The sequence below is a fragment of the Astyanax mexicanus genome, chromosome 3 (assembly GCF_023375975.1).
Source record: "Astyanax mexicanus isolate ESR-SI-001 chromosome 3, AstMex3_surface, whole genome shotgun sequence".
Taxonomy (NCBI): domain Eukaryota; kingdom Metazoa; phylum Chordata; class Actinopteri; order Characiformes; family Acestrorhamphidae; genus Astyanax; species Astyanax mexicanus.
The window spans coordinates 28587014-28603372 of record NC_064410.1 but is presented as its reverse complement, the minus strand read 5'-3'; the positions used below and the strand labels follow the sequence as shown (position 1 = coordinate 28603372).

General features: G+C 36.7%; 1 protein-coding gene across 2 annotated transcripts; it reads right to left on the bottom strand.

The window, feature by feature from the left end:
• Positions 1–86: 86 nt before the first annotated feature.
• lrrc71 (leucine rich repeat containing 71) lies at positions 87–14710 on the bottom strand. 2 transcript variants are annotated; one of them, XM_022683012.2, is made up of 17 exons: positions 14469–14704; positions 13094–13132; positions 12867–13001; positions 12608–12721; positions 11191–11266; positions 11015–11089; positions 9690–9758; positions 8178–8337; positions 7905–7988; positions 6399–6467; positions 5570–5680; positions 4074–4161; positions 2700–2773; positions 2528–2551; positions 975–1080; positions 785–873; positions 87–422 (listed from the first exon to the last, which is right to left on the bottom strand). In XM_022683012.2, exons 1-17 carry the CDS (start codon positions 14542–14544, stop codon positions 300–302), a joined length of 1512 nt encoding a protein of 503 aa, XP_022538733.2. In that variant the 5' UTR covers positions 14545–14704; the 3' UTR covers positions 87–299. The 2 variants fall into 2 exon arrangements, with proteins under 2 accessions (XP_022538733.2, XP_049332242.1); XM_049476285.1 differs by lacking the exons at positions 87–422; positions 785–873 and having other exon boundaries at positions 1071–1162; positions 14469–14710.
• Between the last annotated feature and the right edge of the window lie 1649 nt (positions 14711–16359).

Below are 16359 nucleotides of genomic sequence, written 5' to 3'. Positions count from 1 at the left end.
TACAGGGTTTGTCTAATAATGACTGGGCATAAAGTTAAAATCATATATCCTATACATCATACAACTTCATATAAAATAATCCAAACTTTTTAAGCTTGTTACATTTTATTAAATATAAATGACAGGTTTTACATTTCACACAGTTTAACAAAAAATAATGAATGACATTTAATTAACATGATACCTTTACACAAAGAAACATGACCAGCTGTAATGAGCATAGTGTGATTTTTTTTTCTGATTTTTTCCTTTTAACTTACTTAAATATTTCTCTGTCCCAAGTCATCTATCCATCTACACTAAGCTTCCTGTCCCTGCTCTTCGTCCCCCTGACCAGAGCTGGTTTTGTTTAAAGGATCCTTAAGAGACATTAATTCCAGTATCTTCAAGAAGGCGTCACAGTCTTTGGGAAAGCAGTTCCTCTGCAAAAAAAACGTCAGTGTTCAGATTAACTTGTCGTTAAAAAGGCAACAACCTAAAACAGGAGCACAGTAGAGATGGTATTCTGTCACCTCACAGAAGAACACAATTTAAACATGACAAAAAATAGCTGCAGCACCACCAGTGTTGCATTAAATGTAGGAAAATACTGCTAGTGTTAACTTATCAATGCAACAACAAACACATTATATCATAAATTATCTTTTACGTAATTTATGTATTTTGGTAAACACTTCTGTGCCTAATCCAACTTCACCCCAGTACCAACTGAAGAATATGTTTGTGAACAGAACATGAACAGGACAGGTATTATGTAGAACATCTGAAGGATAATGAAGCTCACATTGAGAAAAAAATGTAGGAGTCCTCCTTCATCTTGGCCAACCACAGACGACAAGAACTTCTGTACTGACTGTTCTGTCAGTTTGTTGCCTGTAGGAACCGAAATGATAATCTCAAAACACTCACAGATTTTAGTATAGGTACTTCAGTACTTCACTTTTTCGGTTTAGAATGAGCCCTATATGACTGACCTGACAGATTGAGGGAGATAAGTGTGTTGTTTCCTGGGTGAATTACCTTCCCGTCAGCGTGTCGAATGTCAGGATCTAGCAAAGGGTTTAGTGCTTCCTCTCCTGTCTTATACACACGAATACAAACGGTGTATGAAAAAAAAAAACAGCATTTTCTGATACTGCTGATGCAAAACCGGATGAACATTCTACAATAGTGTGAAAAAGGGGACAAACATATAAGAAGAGTTTGAACAGAGAAGAACATTTTAGAATAATCTGAATAAAAAAACATTCAAGACAATGTGTGAAAGTGGGGCAAATTTTTAACAGCAATGATAATGGAGATGAGCATTCTTGAATAGTGTGAAAGTTCAGTATATTTGACGACAAAGTGTACTAAGTTATATTAAGCAAAATGTTGCCAATGGGGTAAGATTGTTTATCTTTGTGAGAAAGTAAGCAATGTCAAAATTCTTGAAAATCCCTGATTTCATATCTTAAATTTTTGGACACAACAATCAAAAAACTGACTGGTAACTTTTTGTCTATGTTTTGAGATCAAATGATCTAATTCAGTGGCCAGACCTGCTGAATTAAAAGGGAAACATGGTGATACTCCTGTTCCTCATTAGTGTCACATGATGTGCCTTTTGTATGAAAATAGACATTTATTGCTAGTGTATTAATAAGGTGCGCCTTATAATCCAATGTGCCTTATAGTGCGAAAAATATGATACACTTACAATGCTCAGTAAAAAAATAAATCTTATCAGAGAAAAAAAAACTGTCTTGAAATTTTAAAATTTCACTTTTTCAGTGAAATGTTCAGAACATTCCTGAACACTAGAAAAGTGTAATTTTAATAGTGTGGGTTTGGCAGGTTTAGTACACACAATATTAACATACTAATCCATTTTGTACTGACAGAAAGTGATCTCCAGCGTTTTTCAGCAGTTTCTTTCTTTTATTTATTTGAATAAATTTTTTCTTCCCTGTTTCATATGTATATAATGAGAATTATGCTTTACATTTGTATGTTTCTACATGTTGCTAATACTGCAGTAAAAATGGTGGTTCTTCAGCTGCCTGCTGCACTTCATTTCAATTAACATCTGCATTAATGTCAATTGTCTAATCACAGTCACAAATCATCAGGTTTTGAATATGTGTTGTATCTTTTACACTTTTATCTATACTACATATTCAAAAACTCACCTGAGTTCACCTGAGCTCAGGTTCATTGGGAAACTTTGTGGTGTTTCATCAAACTTTAAAGATTTACCCTAGACCAATTTATGAGCTGTTTTTTTTAAATGTACTGTATAAATATTCAGTAGCTTCTAACAAAACACAAAGAACTGAACATAAAGCCAACATTTTAATTTGTTGGTGAATTTTGGGTAAACAGGACACCTTGGGCCTTCAGTTGTATTGTTGCATCAAGTAAGTTCTAATTTTGACAACTCTAGATCCAAACTAATTTATTATTTATTTTGAGATGTTGACCAGCTTGAGAATATGTATAGTGATATTGTAAATAAGAAAAAAACAGTACAGAAATATGAACACACCTTCTGTGCACAGTTGCTCTTGTCCTGTGGGGATGGATGTCCATAGTGCATGGAATGCATCACAACAAAGAACATTAATTTGTTAAAAAAAGTATACATTACTATTTGTGATTATGACTGTTTTTTTGTGCATGTGTGACTGGTACATTTGCTTTCGATTTTGCTATCTTACCTCTTGTTCTGATCCTGACAGAGACTTGTCCTTCCCTCCAGACTTTCCTCCTCTACTACGTGTCACCCTAGTATCTGTCAAAGTAATTAATAGTAAAAAAAAAATGGTGTTATTGTCTTGCATATCTTTTTGGACAAGTAGCGTTCTCTAGGTTCCAATCAACCCTGTTTAGTCCATTAGACTGGATGGTAAAATGTTCCACCACTCCAGTCAACAGTGCAGTCTTTTTAAAAGTAGATTGTATGATTTTAAAGCTCCTGGTGCACATTTTTTGTGCTAACATTGATTTGCGCATTGCAAATGAGGACAGTTGATTTTAAGACTTCATAATTTAACACTTGGTCATTTTATTGTGTGAGCTTCAGATTCTCCTAACAACAACAGAACTTTGCAGGGCACAAAAAACATTTAACAAGGAATAATTTTGATTGTGAATGTGTTTCTATGAATTGTCTTACAAAATGTTACATTTGATCTTTATCATTCACATGAATTGAGAACAAAACAAATATCAATGCAACATGCATTGCCAATACTCAGTAACAGCAGACTGATTAAAATGAGATAACTGTCATATTTACATTTGTTAATCATACTTCATAACACTTTAAGACATGCAATATGCATTCACTCTCCTCCGGTGCAAATATCTCAAATAAAAAAAATAATAAATAAAAAAAACACAGGTCCTGCTAAAAAGGACACTTAGAGCACCAAAAAGGACACTTGGGAAAAGCCATAGAAACACTTTCAAGTGTACAAAAGAACATTCTAAAATGCACAAAAAGGTGTTCTTTTTGACCGTCTCAAAGTGTCACTTTCGGTGGTGGAAGTGCCCACCAAGAACAGGGTGGTACCTTTAAAGAAGACAAGCAAAATGGATTTGATTTAATTATGTTCAAAACTCAGAAAGTTCTATAAGAAAAGGCGGGACTAGAAAGCCCCTCTTACTGCTCTCTGTTGGATGTGTATAAAAGAGTATGCATTTGTCTGTAAAAGTTGTGAGACCTTGTTTTAAGGCGTCCGATGTACATATATAATCTAAATAAAGATGGATCTGTACCTTTCATTAAAACAGTTCTTTAGTCGTAATTATTCCTTTTTTGGTTTTATACTATATGCAAGGGCATTTAATTTGAATAACTAGTGTTACACTCTACCCGACTTCTTTCTAGGGAGTCCGATCTATGTCGTCTGAACCATGACAGGGGCAAATACTTTTTCATGCCACTGTAGTTCAGTGGTATAGAAAAGAGGCTAATTTTTGGCAAATCTGTATCTGATCCGTATCTGAATTTCTGCAAAATGCTACTGTGCCTAATTCATGTAAGATGAAATCAAAGTGTCTTAAAGGCAACTGGATAGTCTCATTACCTTTCTTGGCCAGCTTGGCGTCTTCTTTTTTTCCTGCATTGCCCACTGTTTGACTTGCTGCTGGTTTCTCCTCCTTTTTTAAAGAATCCTGCAAGGAAATATGTTCAAGTCGTATAGTAACTTATATTCCATTGTAGTCTTTACTGGGTCACTTGAAGCTATAACTGTTTTTTTTTGTTCCCACAGCACACTGTTTAATCCAGAAGTATTCAATAGTGTCATATTATATTTGTTTTCCATTTTAATATATACAATTTGCATTCACTGTTATGCTAATCTATGGAATTGTGCCACTCAGATGTAGGTACATGTGAGTATACTTTAAAATGTTTGTTGACACCTCTTCTAATAACTGCATTGAGCTACTTTAAGATGCGTTCATTAATAAACACCCCGCCAGTGGCATGCCTCCAGGCTATAAAGCCTCTGGCATTGAGCTGTAGAGCAGTGGAACTGTGTTCTCTGAAATTATCCAGAACTTCTGGGCTGAGATGAGGATATGGATGAGGTGGGATGGTGATCACCCGACAACTAGACACTTGTGTTGTCAGCGGTGTGCAGTGTGGCCTTTCTAACTCTTCAGAGAAGGGGTGACAATGTGCATGTAAATCATTACATCATATTTAATAAGTAAATATATATTATAGTTAAACTATAAGCATATATTTTATAAATCAACTAAAATAAAAAAACAGCAACTAATTCAAAGCATTAGTCTGTGTTTTTCAATTGCTATTTTTAGTGCTTCTATCTTTTGCTTTCTGTCCTCACCTTTGAGATCGGCGAGTTTTGGGTGTTTTGTTTCGTAATGCCTGCGTAAATTACATTCCTTTGCCACGGCCATGCATTCCAAGCACACCAGATACGAGAAAACAGCACTGCTTGTTTCATAAAAAAGGTACTTGGATGTCCATTCGGGGTTGTTCGAGATCCACTTTTCTTTTTGTACTCGTACTTGGTTTGGACAAAGACATGATACTGCTGAGCTAAGTCGTACTTTCCTATTTTAGTCACCTTTTGTTTATTTACTCCCAGTTTTTGCTGGGAAGGAACATTGAATGAACAGGGTCCCCAATACTTTTATACATGTAATATATATAGGATGTGAGCTGATGGCCAATGTTATTGTTATTTAAAAATATATCAGTTCCCATTATTTACATGCTGTTAAAAGCTCTTACTACTCTTACTACAGTCTGATCAGGACTGTGATTCAGACACTCTAGCATGTATCAGTACAAGAACGAAAGTTTTTGTAGACTTCCTTTGCTATAACTGTCTGGCTTTTAAACTTTGTAAGACCTTTGTTTATGAAGGTAATAGTATGTTCCACTTGGAATGTGGCTAAAGCAAATAGGAAGGGTTTGATAAATTGAGTTTTGTATTTTATGGGTGGCCCTGATTTACAATGTCTTTATTGTTCACAAATGAGTAATTAAGATACAAAGAGAGAGAGAGAGAGAGAGAGAGAGAGAGAGAGAGAGAACAGACTGTACCTTTTTCTTAGGAATGCTTTTGGATCCCTTATTCATGTGGTCGATTGATGAGCTACTAGGGACGGAGAGAGAGCCCTCACATTTAGAGACTGCAGTAACTGCCTGAGACGACTAAAATAAATAAGGAGAGCAAGGATGGGTTGCCATGAAAGTGTGGTGGAGGATGTATAAAGGAACGAAAGGCAGATGTACTGTATAGCACCAGAAATCGTTTCAAAAGTTTTTTAAATGTAACAAAATAAAGCACAGAAATGTGTTGAGAAAAATTATATAAAGAAAAAAACATAATAAGCCACATGTCAGAAATACAGTGAATATTGGCACCCCTGCACTTCTTTACAGGAAACAAAATGAGGCCTTCAAACAAAAGAACATGGTCCCTATGTTTTAGCATGGTGTAGGATCAAAGATGCTATATGGGTTTTTTTGCTACTTTCAGGACTGGATTCCTTGACTATGTGCTCGACATTATGAAATCTGAAGACTAACAAAAAAATTTGAAGCACAATGAAGGGCCCAATGTCAGAAAGCTGGCTGCGTCTAGAAACAAAGTTATGAGTTACGAGTCTACTAGCAGGACAATAACCAGAAATAGTTTAAGACAAAAAGGCTAAAAGTTCTGAAGACTTCAGGTCTAAATCCTGTCCATTTCTGGAGTTATGTGTGGAAAGATACCAGATTTGACTTTTTATGACGCTTTATTTGTGTTGTTCCACTGCAGACCAAAGAAATATGTGAACACCAAAGAGAAGTAGGGCATTTTCTAAAAGAAATTTAGGAGTGCCAATATTTTTGACTATGTCTGAAATAATACCACGCAATTACTCACCAACTGGTCCACCATCAACTGCCTCCTTTCAATAATTTCTTCATGTGTCAGAGCAAAGGGGCCAAGCACCTACAACGTAATAATAATGAGAGAATTGGTTAACACTGACTGTTCTGTGTAATGCTATGTTTAAGTAGGGGATGGTGGGCCAACTTAACATAAAGTAGATTTTTCTGTCAGTGGAAAATCTACTTGCAAGATTTTGTGTAGTCCAAGACTAGCCCTATCAATATTGTTTAATCTAATTTTAAATATTAGTTTAGATTTTTCCCCATTTTCTCCCCAATTTTGCTCAACCATTTACCCAACCCACTCCCCCTATCACTAATAATGCCCCAACACACCAGGAGGGTGAAGACTAACAAACACATGCTTCTTCCGATACATGTGAAGTCAGCCACCGCTTCTTTTCAAGCTGCTGCTGATGCAGCATTGCCGAGTAGCCAGCGCGCTCAGAGGAAAGCGAAGCAACTCTGTTCCGATACATCAGCTCACAGACGCTAGAGCTTAGATTCTCTGCCCGAACCCGAGATTTCCCACCACATTCCTCGGGCCGGGTCGGGTCGGGCTCCAGAAAATAGTCTTAGCTGTAGGCGTCTGTTTTTTAATTATATTTTTATTTTTAAATAAAATAACGAAAATTGAAAGTGAAACTAAACTAATTTATTTATAAGCGCTGTTTTCACTACGGCAGTTCTACAGCGGGGGGTGTTGAGCCAATTCTGTCCGCGAAGCGGGAGTCGGATTCAGCAGAGAGTTGCATTCGGCACAAGCGCGGCGGCACCTCGCGGTCCGTGGTGTTAGTTGTAAGCGCTCGCGCTAGCCGCAAAATACGACAGAAAACACTGAGGGAGCAGCAGAATTATGTATGGGACTCGAATATAAGCACGAGGAGATCAAAGAGAACCTTTACCTGTGAGTAGCTCACACCAGAACAAGCAAATCTCTCTTTCTCTCTCTCTCTTTCTCTTTCTCTCTCTCTGTCTCTCTCTGTCTCTCTCTCTCTCTCTCTCGCACGTGAACTCCTCCGTGTTTGACTTGCAGAACTGTGTTTAAAAAACTGTTCTTAAAAATCATTTTAATTAAATAATAGTTCTATGCTTCTATGTTACAGTGTTAATTAACATAATTCTGATCATATTTTGCTCGTTCAAACAGCCAGAAAACAGCCAGTTTATGGGGCGGGGCGGATCGGGTCGGGCTCGGGCTCATGATGACAGTTTATGGTTCGGGTCGGGCTCGGGCAGAACGTGCACGGGCTCGGGCTGGGTCGGGTCGGAATTTTTTGGGCCTGATCTAACCCCTAACAGACGCCCTGTGCTGCGGACATCATCCCTTTTAGTGATGTGGGGAAAAAGCTGATCTAGACAAGAAGGTATGTCCCTCAAAAAGGTTTAATATGGTAAGAAGTTTACAAGATAGGACCAGCATTTATCATTAGCTCTCTACTGACCTACTAAGGCCATTTCTATTTAGATAAAAGGGAGAGAGGATTTAAAGATGTACCTCAGCCAGACTGCTTGCTCCTGTATCTCCTATTTGGTTGTTGGCTAGAGAGAGACACAACAAAGTGCGGTTGAAACGCAGCCCCTGAAAAAAAGATGGTAAGTAGTTAGAAAACACAAACTGGATTCTCACAAGAGAACATGACCAACTTCTACATTAGTTTAGTGGAACAAAGCGTTGCTCGAATCTCAGAACAGAATAAGAATAAGTGTATCTCAGAACAAATGAAAGTAAATTGTATTGTATTCAACAGGATTCTGTATATTTCAGCACCTGTGAAATGTAAATGGCACCTTCATCACCAATACAGTTAAAGGCCATGTTAAGTGTCAGAAGATTCTTGTTGGCAGAGTGAACTGTGGAAAGAGCTGAACCAATCAAACGTGCTCCCTCCTCTCCAATACGGTTGTTTCGCAAAGATAGATGGTTGATCCTATTAGAACAGATAACAGCACATATATAACTGTACATATCATACATTACAATATTCTCTAACACATATATATATATATATATATATATATATATATATATATATATATAATTGTCACACCATAGCCTGTGCCTGTTTTGTTTTTTTTCTTCGCTATTTTGGTCCCATGTCGTTTTGTCCTCTGTTTTCCTGTCTTGTGTTCCCAGCAAAGTGCTTTTTAGGCATATTGCCTTGTTTTGTTATTATCCTGTCTCCGCTCTAGCCCCACCTGTCTCATTTGTAACCCCACCCCCTCATTCCTCCTCCATTTGTTCATTGTCTGTGCCTGTGTATAAATATAAATTGTTCGACCCTGTCGTGTTCTACTCTTAAGTTTCTGTTTGGGTTTCTTTAGTTTGATTGTTTCTTTGTTTCATAGAACTTGTTGGTCCTTTGTTTTTTTTGTCTGTGTTGTTTCTTTGTCCCAGTTTTTGTTCTAAGTCTTTGTTTTGCAATGGCCACTAGTAATAGTACAGACTTTTATTTGGATAATTTCCATGTTTATGTTTATATTAATAAACATAACTACTCAAATATAGTCTGTAGTCCAGACTACATAATAGGGCTATAAATTGATACAATCCTATGCATGTTTGCACTGTTACTGTGAACAGAAGTAAGCAATTTGTGGATTCACAGAGAATGGATTCTACAGCAGGATAATGACCCTTAACATTTCCACAATATTTTACCTGAAGAGGCAAAAGCTAAAAGTTCCACCTACAGAGTCCCCTTGATCTAAACCTGTTGATATAAAACTGAAAAACAGCTCAATAATCTCACATAAGCCTTTTATAAGGAATAATACAATAATAAAATAAGTCTTCCCAAAAACATTGAAAGAATTGACTATCAATTATTCATTAACAACTTTTTGCCCAGCAGGCAAACAGGTGGAGTGGGTGGATGCCAGGGTTTCAGGGTGCCTTCGTGTCTACCTTTTGCCTCATAAGCAATAAGCCCTAATTTTGGATATTGTTTGTTCTCCATAGATCCAGTCAGAAATAATTTAATCTTTCTATCTTTCTGCCTTCATCCGAGTTTTTGACTGCCCACCTGTCCGGCCTGATAGGGAAGGATGTTCAACCCTTAGAGACCTGAGGGACATTATCTTTGCCTCCACTGCTCACTGGTGGTTCTGTATTGTATGTTCAATGTATTGAGAGATTCTCTGTTATTCTACCAGATTTCTATAAAGCTGCCTACAACATCAATTTTAAAAAGCACTTTAAAATATATTTTCTTTAATGTCGGTTAATGTGACTATTTTTCCTCCCTCAAATGTTCAAGTTTGAAAGAAAAGAAACACTTACATACTGTCCTCTCCCATAAGGATGTGATAACTCTGTTCTGGGATTGGATTTCCCTCCAAAATGACTGTCCTAATGCAAAAAAAGCAAGAAAAAAGACAAGGTAAAAATTTCTTTTTGAAAAGGTTTTACTCTCTTCTAGTTTTCAGGCAAAAGCACTAGTAATATAACAGAGGACACATTGTTTTTGGACTGTTTTGTTTTCACTGATAGTGATTAGAGAAAACGAACAATTTAAGTTATGTTGAAGTGATCCGGAGATTGCCGGCTACCGGAGCCCTGAGGGAGCACAATTGGCCTTGCTCTCTCTGGGTGGGTAGATGGCGCTCTCTCCACCTACATCAATTCAAAGAGTGATGTCACCTAGCACAAGGCGTCTGTGAGCTGATGTATCGGAACCGAGTCGCTGCGCTTTCCTCTGAGAACACTGGCTACACAGCAATGCTGCATCAGCAGCAGTTCAATAAGAGGTGGTGGCTGACTTCACATGTGTCAGAGGAGGGAGAAAATGGGATTTAAAAAAAAACAAATGTTTAACTACTTCAACCCAGATGTCCAGCAGTGAACATAAAGCATAAAAACTGAAATTAAGTTTAGGTTTGTGGTGTGTCATTGTACATTTTGCTGCTTAAGTCGATCAGCAGTGCTGCTGGAGTTTTAAAACACTGTGCTAACTGACTGTCCACCCAATTAAACTGTCCTATCTAGCTGCTCCACCTTGTAGATGTAAATTCAGAGACAGAATCTCATCTGTTGCTGCACAGTTTCTATGATCGTCTGTTCCTTCATGAGGATATTGCCCACAGGACTGTTGGCAGTCCAGCAGTGACACTGAGATGTATAAAAACCCCAGTTTTACTGCACCTATACCAGCACCACACATATTAATACACCACCAGAGTCAGAGTCACTGCAGGTCTGAGAATGTCCTCCCATCTATATAATGCTGTCTCTCCAGCGGTCCTGAGGGATCCTAACCATTAAAAAACATAATGAAAGGAGGATAATGTGGGATTATGTAGAACAACTACTCTTATATGATCAGTGGAGACCAAATGAGTGTAGAAACAAAGAGACGGTAATGTGGTGACTTGACAGAGCATAAGCAGCCCTGGATAAGAGTGTCTGCCAACTGCTGTACATGTAAAGTAAAAATGTCAGAAATTAATTAACTATAAATCTTCACAGCTAGTCTTGGTTCTTTTTTGGTATCAGTTTGGTTTTTAATGATTTTGCTCTGGAAAAAGCCTCCTGAATGCCTACATATAAATGTCAATCACTGTCAATCACACAGCATGTGAAGGACTATGGCCTAGACAAACAGTTACCTGAGGTTTGTGCACATAATAATGGTGTTCCTCAAGGAAGTCAAAATATTTTCAGTTATTCCAGTTCGCCACATCCTGTGAAATATATCACCATATGGTTTATAACACAAGTTAAATTTACACTGTAGTTATTAATTTTTTACATAATATAATATAATGTTCTACTCATTACTCACTTCAGACACTGTAAGTTGCTCAGGGATGGTAACGTCTTATTTAGCACTTGAACCATCATCTCGTCCACCCTCCAACCTAAACAATAACACAAATCTCATCACTCTCTGTCCAGGGTAAAAAAAAATAAATCTAACTTTTGAGGTCAATTATGCTGTGTGTAGAATCTGTTGAAAACTTTATTTTATAAAGCCCAGCAACTTTGGAACAACCTCCCCATTAGTATACAGGAATCACTCCCAGTGCCCTATTTTAGCAATCTATAGCACACAGGTCAGTTGCAGATCGCACTGCTGGATTTAGTCCTTGGTATCATGAGGGTGCAAAAAAATATACCTTGTGCAGCTCAAAACGTGCAAAAAGGCATGTACTAATTCTCCTAATAAATTATGGCTGTTTTTTGCGCGTGACGTGAAATAAAGCAATCAAGTGTTCCAGTTGTCATTCCCTTTAAAAAGCAGATGCGTTCTGTTTTTGGTGCATTCGTATCCTAACAGCGCAGTGATTCATGTGTAGAGGATACTGACCGTTCATGCTGTGAAGGTACAACAGGAGGAACAACAATGTTATTTTATTCATGGATATATTTATTCATGGATAAGATATAATTGGGCGGCTGACTGTTGTCATGGTCTTAATCAGTCAGTGTCGCACCTGTATTTCCCACTAGGGGTGTGCCACATCGTATATTTTATCGGCACATATGTATTCCTAAACTCATACGCTATTTTAGGAAAATAGATATTTGACAGGGTGTAAGATTGCAACGAGCATCACGACATGCCTTGCACAGGGTGTATGATGGGCCCACAGTCTTTAAATCTAGACTCAAAACATTAAACTTTACACAAGCATTTGGATAAGCCTGCTACTATATTATTAGAGTCCTGTAGCTTTTCTGACTACAGGCTTGTAATCATTACTTAACTTCTTTAATGTGTTAAATCTAAACCATCAAAAATGGTTTTCAAACAACAAACAAACCATACAATGACCTAGACCACCTCTTTTGCTCAGAGTAAATTTTGGTTCTTTGGCACCTTTCCTCAGCTACTATACTAAACTCTGTTCCAAACAAAGTAGGTGTGAAAGCACCCTAATAGTATTCCCAGCAGATTTGCTCTAGGTTGTTCATGTTGGTACAAAAGTGGTAGTTGGTAACATATTCTCAATTAGCTTGAATTCTAGACTTGCTGCTCATTTACAGTTTAATCAGAAACCAAGGGTAATAGAAAAGTGTTTGCTGGATGAACTGTTTCTACTGTGAAAAAGATAATTTGGCTAAATAGTTAAATCCATAGATACAGTAGACTCAAAGCAACAATTTAAAATGATATTTAGATATCTTTGTAAGTACCAGAACCCTGGAATTCAGTCAAGTTCAGTGTAAATGTAACTGATTAAATTTAACCATCTTACCAGATATAATGATTTTCTTGGCACTTTGAGGGTCCTCATTCTCCAGCTCTACCTGAAGGCAGGGTTTAGGGCACCATGTTGTCACTGGGTTTTCAGACAAAATTTGGCCATCCTCTATACAGATAATTGGTCATTTAAATGTATAAATGTATACAACCAGAGAAATAATGAACACCATATGGCAATGTCTGGCAGAAAAGAGATAAGTTTGTGGGAAAGGAAAAGTAATCTATTTCCAAAACATACACATTTTATATACCTGTTTCTCCGCTGTCTGTAGGAGGTGACGATACCAATGGCTGTTTCAGCTTTACAAGAGGGATTTCCCTCATGCCATGTAAAGCACACAGCTCTGGGAAGTCCAGCTCCACGTTTCCAGAGCACTGGTAGTCCTCTTTGACAAAAGAACAGAGAGAAAAACAGATGATGATTGAACAAGACAAGTTCCAGATACTGTTGGTAGAAAAAACTCAGGTTTTTACTTACCTATGGTTTGGGCTGGGCTTTTTTCCTGTATGTTCCGTCCTAAACAACAGGAATTAACACATAATTTCTGTAACATACTTCTCCTGAATTACTTTTACGATTATAATACACCTGAAAGATTCAGGATTATTATATGAAGGCAGTGCCAGAAAGCCCTCACTTAAATTACATTTTCTTTACAATATGCTTAAAGAGTAGGGGAGTGGTTTATAATATCAGTGTCAAATATTGATATTTATATTGGAACATATGCACTCTAACTAAACTAAACTCCCTAAGACTCGCCCCCAATTCGACTTAATAAAGTTTCTTCTTCATTACTCCACGAGGTGGCGCTAATCAAATGAATAGACTGAAACCTATGGTGAAAAAGACTGGTTGGTAAATTCTGTGAAACTGTGACACCGAAGTCCATAATATTTGATTATTTAGGAGTATTTTATCCTCCTTAGTAACATATCTTGTATCGCAGAATCGTGATGTCGTCATTATTGTAGCCAACATATCATGATAGTAATCATGCTCATTGTAGAAGTATGGAAAAATACATTTTTAACGTATAGAGTACATATTTTACAAACTTCCGTGTGTGTTTCAGTTAAATAGCAACATAATGTACAAACAAAACGTGATATGTTAAGTAAAACTGCGTAAATTAACTGATTGAATGTCTTTAAGTTTTACAATTAACAACGTTATATACTATATGTTAAATAAATTACAGATTAAAGTAAAATACTTATTCAAATATAAATTTAAAAATATTTATTTATATGCGGAAGTTAGACTTTTTAGGTTAAAACTAATAAGTTACCAAACAAGTGGAAAAATTTGACCGAAGGCCAACAATCACAGAAACATGTTTTTTCACATGTTTAGCTAAAAGAAAATGTTTAATATAAAATATTTGGTGTTTTTTTTTGGGCTTTTATTTTGGTCCCAAACAGCAAAAGTGCATTTTTGCCATTATTATGCACATTTTTAAGCAATTCTAACGTTAAATATTTTCTTGCCAACTCTTAATATCACAACGTCTTTGGTATTTGTGTCACAATCTGATTTTATGCTTAAAACGTTTTTAACTTTCCACATTTTTTAAGAAAATGTCAGCAAAGAAACATTTTAAATTTTAATGTGAACACATACCACATTTAAATGGTTAAATTCCAGTTCTCAAAGATTCAATGTAAAAAAGAAGACATTGCAATTATTACACTGGGCTAAATGGACTCCAGTGGTGATCTTTTTTTTGTTTTTATAACGTGTCTTACTAAGTTAATACTACGCTGGTAAACACAGGCAGCTGAAGTTGAGCTCTCTCTCTCTCAGCTCGGCTCTAATGAGAGAGAGAGTAGAGAGGATGAACCCTGCGGACCTTCAGTCTTCAGCGGCTCCTCCTCCAGTCCAGACCCCCTCCTCTCTCTGCTGACCCTCTCCCCGCGCTTCTTCATCTCACTACCGCTCCGGTAAAGATGTGTTTCGGGTTGTTCGGTGTTTCTCCGGTGTTTTCAGCAGATATCCGGGTCAGTAACTGCTGTATCTGCAGTGTGTTGATATGGTTACTATGTGAACTGCAGACTCTCGCGCTCAGCTTTTTGGGGGGTTTGGCGCCCCCTCCTGTCTGATCCCCGCATTCCATCTGAACCCGGTTACTCTTTATAATAAAGGGGCCACCGGTGCTCCACCAGCTGCGCGTAAATTTAAACGAAGACTACTTGTAATATTATAAGTGTTTACTACAGTTAGATTCACGCAATAATAAATTAAAACGGGTCACACAAAGTAGTATATACCTATCCTGTGACTAAACAAAAAAACAAAACAAAAACAAAACAAACAAACAAACAAACAAAAAAAAAGAAAAAAAAAAAAATATATATATATATTGAATGAGTTGAAAGACTATAATTAAAATATTATTAAAAAGTTACTTTATTTCAGTAATTCAGTTGAAAATGTAAAACTCATATTATATAAATGTATTACACACAGAGTGATATATTTTAATTTATCTATTTTATTTCTTTTATTGTTTATGATTCAGCATCTTCATAAAAGTTGTCAGCAGAGGGAATGCGTTTTAATGCTGTAAGATTTTCCCGGGAAAACTCTGCGCTGACTTTGGACTTGATAAAACACAGTGGATCAACACCAGCAGGTGACATGTCTCTCCAAACCATTACTGATCATCAGTAAATTTTCATTTTATTTGGAAATTAAGGGAGCAGCGTCTGGAGGAAGAGTGGAAAGACACACAGTCCGAGTGTGAAGTTTCCACAGTCAGTGATGGTTTGGAGATTCAGGTCAAGCTGCTGGTTTTGGGCCACTGTGTTATATCAAGTCCAGCTACTAGTTAAGACACGACATACTTGGTGCAACCAGTATTGTATGTAGTAAAAGGCCAGTTTAAAACTAGTGTTAAAAAACTCAATAGAGACTTTACACAAAAATCTAAGAAGAATCTTACGCACAATTGATGCAACCAGCCCTGTTCTATAGTTAAAAGGTAACTGCATGAACTAATACATACAGAACTGCATTAACACCTAAATCCCTTTTATTAACTACCAAGGAGTACTGATTAATTACTCAGTAGAGAGTACTGAGCTAATGATTACAGTAGTTCACTATTAACAAAACATTAATGACTGAGATTTACGTATCTCCTGAATATCTACTTACTGATTGTCTTCTTCATTGTAAATACTAATTAATTACTGCTCACATCAACATAAAATATCTACAGATCTAAAACAACATACTCCAATATACTTAAATAACTTAGATAAATATAAATGAATATAAATATAAAATATAATTAATTAAACTATTTTATCAGTACTAATATCTGGTGTTGATTTATCCTCTATAAAATAGTAAGAGCAGACGTATGGGCATTTGGTTGAATGTTACATTTAGCCCCCTCAACTACAGGCACAGACTAGTACACCTTCTGTTAAATGTAGTGAATATTTTGGTTGAGGTTAAATTGGAATTTCTTAATATCACATATATTTATGTGTGTTAGACACATAAATATTTGGACATGATTTGGGCTCTGTCTGCCACCACAGTGAATTTGAATTAAATTGAAATGCAGGTAAAGTGTAGATTTTCAGGATTAATTCAAAATGGCTGAATAAAAATATCATATGAAGTGTTTTGGTATTGCAACCATTTTTCTATAAAGCCTCCTCATTTCAGGGGCTTAAAAGTAATTGGACAGATTAATTTTACTGCCGCTGTTTTCAGTAGTTGCTGTAAGT